The 9,164-nt window shown below is 39.8% G+C and overlaps 1 protein-coding gene across 1 annotated transcript in view; it reads left to right on the forward strand.

The window, feature by feature from the left end:
* Window positions 1–7,301, forward strand: part of CNTNAP1 (contactin associated protein 1) — a gene marked incomplete at both ends in the record, with an annotated part of 53,083 nt that extends 45,782 nt beyond the window's left edge. Inside the window, 7 exons of the mRNA XM_083378994.1 lie at window positions 1,729–1,968; window positions 2,196–2,432; window positions 3,628–3,755; window positions 3,964–4,057; window positions 6,074–6,310; window positions 6,835–6,885; window positions 7,045–7,301. Coding sequence (XP_083235120.1) covers window positions 1,729–1,968; window positions 2,196–2,432; window positions 3,628–3,755; window positions 3,964–4,057; window positions 6,074–6,310; window positions 6,835–6,885; window positions 7,045–7,301 — 1,244 coding nt within the window. The remainder of the gene's footprint in view (window positions 1–1,728; window positions 1,969–2,195; window positions 2,433–3,627; window positions 3,756–3,963; window positions 4,058–6,073; window positions 6,311–6,834; window positions 6,886–7,044) is intronic.
* Between the last annotated feature and the right edge of the window lie 1,863 nt (window positions 7,302–9,164).

Genomic DNA, 9,164 nt, shown 5'->3' on the forward strand with positions numbered 1-9,164 from the left:
GGCCTAGTTCTGAACAGGTTGTGGCCCGGGGGTTGGGAACCCCTGATATAGTGGAGCCTTGGGAGCTGCCTTTTCTGTTGCTGCCTTATGGAATAGCCTTTCACAGGTGATCTGGAGGTCCCACTTCCTTTAGTCTTCTGGAAGGCTATCAGGACCTGGCTTTTTATATCTAGGCACTGGGATAGAGTGGATAGGTTGTTAAGAGATCTCAAAGGAATGACTGGGGCACCAGGTTTTTGTTTTACAATTTATAATTTTATGTTTTTTTAAAAAAAATAGTTCTGGGGTTTAGTTGTTGTGAACCACTCAAAGTTGTGTTTTAAGATAATACAAATATTTTAACTAATTGACTACATAAAATGTATATTCTTTGGCCATCTGCCTAAAAAGACTGAAAGAGCTGGCTCACGTTAAAGCAGTAGAGTAGAGGGCCCCAACCTTTTGGGCACCAGGGATCAGTTCTCTGGAGAAAGAGTTTTCTGTGGACCAGAGGGGGCGTGGTTTGATGTACTGTCTGCATCCAGAGGATGTGGCTTCACTTGTTTTCGCGGCCCAGTTGCTAGTATGCCACGGTCCGGTGCCAGTCCACGGACCGGGGGTTGGAGACCCCTGCAGTAGAGGGCAGAAGAACCAAGACTATGGATTATGAGGAACTAAAGCAGGCTAGACAGCATGTAGATAATTAAGTGCTCTTCCCCCCAAAAAGCAAACAAAAAAAAAACAGTGAGCAAAAGAGTTATGTCAAGTACGCTGCGGTCCTAAAGGTAGTAGGGTTCATAACTTGACAGTCGCTATTTTTAACTCATGTTTTAACAAAGCCCAAATCCTCTGAAAGGAATATAAAACTGCACACAACCTATTATTGTACTATTATCCCTAAACTAAACTATGATCCCTTGAGCTAAACTAAAGCATATGGGTCTTCTTTGCAGAGGATAATTAGGATCTAGGTCTATAATGGTTTAGGCTTGTTATGTAACTTGTTTAAAAAGAGAATTGTTCTCTGTTTCCCATTAGAGAAATATAACTGGATCATTCATTTACCTCAGTTTTGCTTATGGTAGTGATAGGAACTTTTAGGCCTTGTGGCAAGCAGACCCAATAATATTCAGAGATGCAGAGCTTGATGCAAAGCAAGACCTACTGGGTGCAGAATTTTGAATCTTGGAATTTCTTTTCATTGTGCGAACAATGTAGATTTCAAGTCCTTTTACTTTTTAAAAATCTTGTAATTTGTCCTGGGTGTTTCTATTACAACAGTATATTTAGGGCAAGAGTTAATTCATTTTGTTCTGCTTATTAGTGTTTAAACATCTGTGAATCAGAAATTGTGTCTGTAAATCAGACAAAAAACTCCTTCCAACAGTTGGTCCACATCCACCTTTTATCAACTGAATAACAGTTGCTTAATAGGATTTTGGACAGGAGCATTTTCTTAATTTGAGAAAGGTGGAACATTTTAAAAGCAAACCCAATGTCCTATCATTGTTCTTAGAATGGGAGTCACTCAGGTAAGGAGAAATACAAAAGCTTATTCAATAGTGTATGAAGTCTGGTGAGACCTAGTGGATTATATTGAAGAAGATAGGTCTTTTTGAAACTTTCAGGATCCAACCCAATGAATTTTTCAAAAATATTTGGTTGAAACCTTGTTACAACAGATAGACTTGATCAAGCTAGCTAGGTTTCTATGTTTTTAAATACAGCCATTTATTTCTCACTCTGTAGGATCTGCTGAATACAACTTGCATCCATTCTTGGGGTGCTTAAGAGGTTTGCACATGAATGGGGTGACCCTAAACTTGGAGGGGAAAGCCAATGAAACAGAGGGGGTTCTGGTAAACTGCACTGGGCATTGTCGAAACCCCTTGGTACCATGCCAGAATAATGGCATCTGCTGGGAGCACTACAGCCATTACACGTGCAACTGCACAGTTTCTGCATTTGAAGGACCTTTCTGCAATCACGGTGAGAGCTAGGACTGTAATTTGCTTCAGCAGCCTTCCCCTGCCTGATGTCCTTTGAATAAACTGGACTATGCTGGCAGGAAAGTAACTCAAGAGGCACCAAGGCCAGAAAGAAAGGGAAGGCAGCAGAAGAGCTTGAGTAGCAAGGGTGGTGGAAAGAAGCAGTTCTTTCCTGGCTTGGATTTTGCCTTCCCCTAATTGTTGCCTTATTTTGTTGTTTCTTGGCAGACATTGGTGCCTACTTTGAAGAAGGTATGTGGGTTCGCTACAATATCCTAACAACACCCTTGTATGTGGTACAGGAATTTGCCAACATACTCCATCAACCACTTCAGCCGCTCCCTGGCTACAATCTGACAGGGGAGGAAGTGGGACTCAACTTCCGTACCAGTTCAGCCCCTGCAGTCCTTCTCTATGTCAGCACCTTTGTCCGTGACTTCATGGCCATTTTGATCCGTGAGGATGGTAAGCATGACTTGGATAGCTTCCACAGATGCTTTGTGGAATTGACACCTCATTCTTCTTCTGAGATTGGTACTGCACTTAGGATGGGAGTCCTTTCTCACTTTCCAGGATCCTGGTAAAGAGGCACTATCCCATTGCCTCCCCCAAAATCTTTCAGAATGTTTTCACATGATGATTTAGAGAGGCCACTTGAAAATGTTAGATTGTCTTACCTAATGAAAAGAACATTCCATCAGGATACTCCCAATGATCAACCTTTAACACTAAGATTATTTGACATGTGACTGTTTCATTAGCTTCTTAATGGATTTTCTCTGAAAAGAAAATAATTGGAAAAAAATCTGCATTTCTTGTAATATTCCCAAAGAAATGTGGTTTATGTAATAAAAATGTCACCCCAAAACATATATTTATATTTACTTTTTGTTCTATTTCTATGATGGCTTTCCTCAGGGAGCTGTTGGCAGATCTCTCAGTAAGACATCGTACTGAATTCCTAGTGTCCACCTTAGGAAACATTAAGAAATAGACTGAAACTGTGCAGCAATACTATGGTCCTCCAGTGATATATTCCTCTGGTCATTTTGTCTTAAAGAGTATTGGAAAGTTAGAAAATAATATGCCCTAAATGAACAGATGGTTGAAAATCTGGATTAAAATGTAAACCTTACAAGTGATGGCTCAATTTTAACATGTCAGACATTGATCAAATTGTTAAAGGCTTGGATGAATTGGACAAATTCTCTCCTCCACCCCTCCTCCCCAAGTGGATTTTACTGTTAACCAACAGTGCAAAATATGCCACTGCTATTTTTGTGATATTATAGAAGTCAGTGCTATACAATACAGTGATGGTCAATATTTAGAGAGGGTTTTTTCAAGTATAAAAAAGAAATTGGTGATTGTCAGTGATAATTTTAAAAATTGTGTAGGTATTGTAATTTTATCCTGGATTAATTCCCCCGAAGCATCTGAAGGACATGTTGGAAACAAAATGGAGTACTTGGTGGGTCTTTTGTCCAAATTCAGCAGCGTTCTTGACCTCTTAAATGTAGAAGGATTTCACTTAATAAACTGAAAGTATATTCTGTCTTCTCAATGTTCTCAGTATTGGTGATATTCCTCTGACACTGCTGCATAAGGGTGCAGGAACTGAACTCTAGGTCATCTTATAATGTTAATGCTTTCCTCATAGGTACCCTACAGCTACGTTATCAACTGGGGATCTTCCCTTTTAGCTTGACCTTGAGCACACGCTCAGTGGCTGATGGGCAGCCACATAGAATCAATATTACTCGTGTCAATAGGACTTTGTACACACAGGTATTTACAGCTTTTTATCCATCGGATGGGCTTGATTAAAAAATTGATGGGATAGGTTTATAATTCTTGATTAAGTAGAGAAAAGGGCAGTTAAGAGTTCTCTTTTTAATGGAAATGAACAGAGAGCATTTATGTACAAGTCCCTATAATTCTCTTTTGATTTTAGAGAATCATCTTAATGTATCTTTCTTCTCTCTCTGTCATCTAGTTGGATTATTATCCTCTCATGGTAAATCAATTCTCTGTCTTTGTGGACAGCAAACTTGATTCTCCCAAAGCGCTCTATCTTGGCCGTTTTATGGGTGAGTAAGAACAATAGGTCTTGCCCATTCTTGATGCCCCTAGCCCTGTTGCCATTTTCTTAGGATTTCTGTCCATTCTTCATGTTTCTTTTATGTTTCTAAACCTTAATGCATCCTTGTCTTCAGCTTCAAATTTGAGTGATTTTCTTCCTTTTGTTCTTCTGTATTCTTCCTATTGTTTCCCATGCTCTGTATCTTTGTAGGATAGCAAGGTCCTCTTAGCAAAGCAATATCAGTTCCAAAACTGAATGGAGAAAGAAAAAAGTAATTCTGTATAGGTAGTCCTCGTCTTACAACTACAATTGAGCCAAGGTTTGCAGTTGCTCAGCAGGACAGTTGCCAGAATTGAGTTTTGCCCATTTTATGAACTTTTTTGCCACAGTTGTTAAGTGAGTCACTGCCTTTGGTAAGTTAGTAACACAGTTGTTGTGTGACTTTCCTATTGACATTGCTTACAGAAAGTTGAAAAAAGGGGATCACCTGACTGGGACCCTGCAACAACATAAATATGACTCAGCTGCCAAGCATCTAAATTTCGGTCACGTGACCATGGGGAGGCTCCAGTGAGCATAAGTGTGAAAAAGGGTCAAGCCAGCTTTTTCAATGCTATTGTAACTTCAAACAGTCACTAAATGAATGGCTGTAATTTGCAGGCTACTTGACAATACTAATGTATCCAGCAGACCTTGTGACAATAGTGATTTTACTGATAATAGTCCAGAAATGCTTTGCTACTGCCTTCTTCTGGGATATGTTTGCAGTTTCCTAGCATTTTCCCAATCTAGCCTGCAAACCTGAGATTTCTTGATGATTTCCCATCCAGATGCTAACTAGGTTTGATCCTATTTAGCTTTTCCCCAAGATTTCCCACAGTTGGTTAGATACGTCTACAGACGTTTGTAACACACATTCTATTTCTGTCTGTGTCAAACCTCCCCCCCCCAATTATTATTATGTTTGTAATCTATTGCTAGGATAGCTTGTTATTGGGCAGATTAAGAGTACGAATTAAAAATATAAAAAACCCAAAATGGTCTAGCTGCTACAGAGTGAGCCTGTAGAATGCAGTGATAGTTTTGGAAGGATCTAACATCTAACAACTCACTTCCTGGTTATATGGTGCAGAAGGCAGCATATGCAGGCTGCCATGTGCTCCACAATACACATTCCCGTTCCCCAGATGTAATGAGGGAGAGAACATGCACATACAAACAATCTTCATATCCACTCATGCTATACAGGCGTAGCCATTCAAATTAGAACCTCCAAGGATTAATGGGAAAAGAGATACCAGATGTTCAAGCTGGCTTTAGAAAAGGTTAAGCAAGACATTATTACTGATGCCCTCTGTATAATTGAGCCAAAGAACATTAAAAAAAATCTCAGTATGTTCTTCATTGATTATACAGAAATCCTTGATTGTATCAGTCACATCAAGCTGTGGAAAGTGCTCAGAAAGATGGGAATCTTGTTTTCCCGATGCCTTTTTATTGCAGTTGTTAGGTCTGATATCTTAACAATTAAAAGGGATATATAAATAACAAACCAAGTGAATGACCTGGATAATTTTCCTGTACTGGCTTTACAAAAGAAGCTTGGTAAAGCTTTGAAGATTTTTGTGAGAAGAGGCAAAGAAAAAATGAAAAGAAATCCAGTTCTAGGACCCTATTTTTTCTGATTCTGAATTGAATCTTGTTTTTTCCCATGTGGATAATCTGCATAATGTGCACTCTCCTTGCCTTCCAAGACATAATAAAATAATTTCCCTATATTCTCCAGATTAGAATTACAGCATCCCCTACTATCTTCACAGCCCTTACCATAGTCCTTTTGTTTTCAAATGGATAGTGCTCATTATTGGAATGGAAGAATAGAAGGTGGAAAGATTTTTTCCATATTTTTACTTTCTCGCCATCCCCATCCTTTGGTTTTAATTCAATCTTTTTTTGTGTATTAAAAAGGAAAGAGAAGAAAGAAACAAGTAGTGTTAATCCCCTTCTCTGTCATTGTCCACAGAGACAGGAGTGATTGATCCTGAAATCCAGAAATACAATACGCCAGGTTTCATAGGTTGCATCTCAGGGGTGAAATTCAACAGCATTGTGCCCCTGAAAACCATATTTCGCTCTAGTGGCAGCAGTCCCATCACCCCTTACACCACCAATGGAAAGCTGGTAGAATCCAACTGTGCCTCTATGCCTTCTACCTACATTAAAGTGCCTCCTGAGCTTGACCCATGGTACATAGATCCAGGTAAGGCAGCTTAATATGACAATTTTGAAAAGCTGGGCCTGAGTTCCTATCCTGGAGTGCCTACTCTGTAACCCCAAAAATGAAGAGTGCATTTACTTCTTTTGAGGCAGGGATTTCACTAAGGGATATATCTGTTTTTCCCCCTTTGTGAGTGTGAATCTTTGTTCAAACAGATGCAATGATATTGCACCCTAGGGGAGAGGGAATCCTATAGTAGCAAACATCATATAAAGGGAACAAACCATGTGCATCATCTTGGGATAACAGGCAAGCAAGGTATTCTGTGTGTGGAAAGCAAAGAGTTTCCCCATGGAAGAACCTGCCACACAGACGCCTTGGCAGAAGAAGCATGTAGGGCAGCGAGATGGAGAGTAGATACCAGATGGCTTTCATGGCTAAGGTGATTTTATGAAGGGAAAAGAGACCACTTATGGGATGGACTGAGCCAATGAGATCAAATACCTGATGGTGGAGGAGTATGGTCAGATCTAGTTTTAATTGTATGTTTTTTATGCTTCTTGTAGTGGACTTCTTGTACATCCACGATGATGGCTGGGTTGCAGTTATTATTGGAGGTGAGTTATCAAGGTGGAAAAGGAAGTGAAAGCTAGCGAAGAGCCCAGAGATTGCTAGATTAAACTGTTAGGTTCCATCTGCAACTAGCTCTGGTTTTTTACTCCACAGTTATTCTAATTCTTCCCTTTCTTTCCCTGTTTCTGCCTTTCTTCCCCCAGTTATCTTTTTTCTGCTTCTGCTGTTGGCGGCAGCCCTTCTCTTGATGTACCTTCACCATCACCGTTACAAGGGCTCCTACCACACCAATGAGCCAAAGGCCATCCAAGATTACAACAGTGGTGGAAGTAGTAGTGGTGGGGGGAGTGCCAGGGCCAGTGGCAGTGCTGAACCTGCCACTCTCCCCACAGCTAAGCCAGTTGTCTCTCGGAAGGATCAAAACTTGCCACAGATCCTGGAAGAGTCCAAAACAGAATAGCCAACTGGAGCCTGAGGGATTCATCTTCTACTCGGTGCTGGCTGCAGCCTCCTGGCAAGACCAAACCCAAACTGCCAATTGTGCCACTTGCTGGGAGACTGATTTCTGCCTCCACCCTTCACGGCGTAACAAACTGCCTGGTGCTTGTTCAACTTGCACAACCTGTGGTGTTGCTGTATTTCCCAGCTGGACATAGTCCTAACTGGCAAGTGTATAATCAAAGATATTTCTGCCTCCCTCCATTTCATTCAGAATAATTGTTTTTAGTTATCTGTTTGTTCATTCATTTGTAGGACTTGCATAATGCCTCAACTGATTCCAACTGGATATATTTTGTATCTTTTGAAAAGATTTAATTGGTGCCTGGATAGTTGCCAAAAGTTTACCTATTTTTTCTCAAGGAGTAACCCTTCCCCTGTCTCTGGGCCCATTTCTTTTCATATCTCCTTCCTCCATTTTGGTCCTGCAGTTTCTTCTTTTGGTGGAAGGCAAAGGGGACTAGTGACCGTTTCCTGCAGTTTCAGCTCCAGTTTGCAAGAGCAATTTATAGCTAAACTCCAAGGCTCCTTCCACCATCTGAAGAAAGACATGACTGTCAATATACACTTCCTTTTTAAGGGTCAAGGGAAAATGCAATGCAAAACTCACGCTGGCCTTCTCATATGCGATGCACTAGCACATAGTCTTCCTGCTTAATTGCTTAGCATAAAAAAAGCCATTAGTCAAGCCATGCAATTGTAGCATAGGTAGAGCCTGGCACCTTTATATTGTGCCCTGAAAGAAAATAATGTGCAATATAGGTATATTTGCCTGCTAATATATATATAAATATGTATGTATGTATAGCAATAGCGCATGAAAAAAAAGTCACTTGCACTTTGCTAACACTTGCTGCTTCTTAAATCAGGGGTTTTGAGAATTTAAAGTTCTTTCTATATTTTGTTCATGTTTTAGTTGTGAGCTATTAGAAGGACTAATTTTTTAATGGTATCGTTTGTATAAAACACAAAAATCCTGATCTGTTAAAAGTGAAGTGGTAATCTGTGCTCTGTAGTCTGTTGTATGGTGGGGAGGGATATTATTTTCAATAACATCTAACCCTTTTCTTTCCCTATTTAAGTTTACTTATGGATTATAAGAAGATTCTATAACAATGGCCAAAGGTATTTATTTTATCCAAAAGCTTGGCGTTTTCCTGGGCAGTTTATTTTTTCTAAAGAGTTGTTTGGGGAGAAAAAAGTAACTAACTTGTAAAAATAAAGGAAAAAAGCAGGGTGATAAATTACCTAGTTATATATATTTAGGTGTGGGTTAGGGGAGGGAAAAATGCATTTTGAATGGTTATGGATTGAATTTCTTTTTCTCCAAGCACATATATATTTTAATGGACAATACCCACAAAATAACAGCAACTGTATTTCATACTAGCGGTAATTATTACTAGCATACTGCATCCTTTCCGTGAATGTTCAAGCTAACCTGCACAGTCATTCTTGAGTATCTTCAAAACACTAGAGTAAGACCAAGAGTGACTGACCTAAAACTAAGGTTGCTTGAGTGAGGATATGAACTAATATCTTCCAAGTCTGTGGTAACTGTTTCCCTTTTTTGGTTGTCCATAATTGAGAAAAATTAGCCCATTTCAAGATTATTTTTCTATTCAAGTCTAGTGAGGGTCAAGAGAAGCCTGTGCTTACTTTGAAGGGTTAGCTTTTCCTGGGAAACTTGGGGGTGGGTGGGTGGGTAGGCAGGAGCTGGCAGGATAATTTCTAAAGTTGAGTCTTCATAATAGTGTCAGCCTCACCCTTGACCTTGAAAGATTGGGCATTTGTGGTGACTTTTCAGATGAGTATTCATTTCTGG

The sequence above is a fragment of the Vipera ursinii genome (assembly GCF_947247035.1).
Source record: "Vipera ursinii genome assembly, chromosome: Z".
NCBI classification, from domain to species: Eukaryota; Metazoa; Chordata; class Lepidosauria; order Squamata; family Viperidae; genus Vipera; species Vipera ursinii.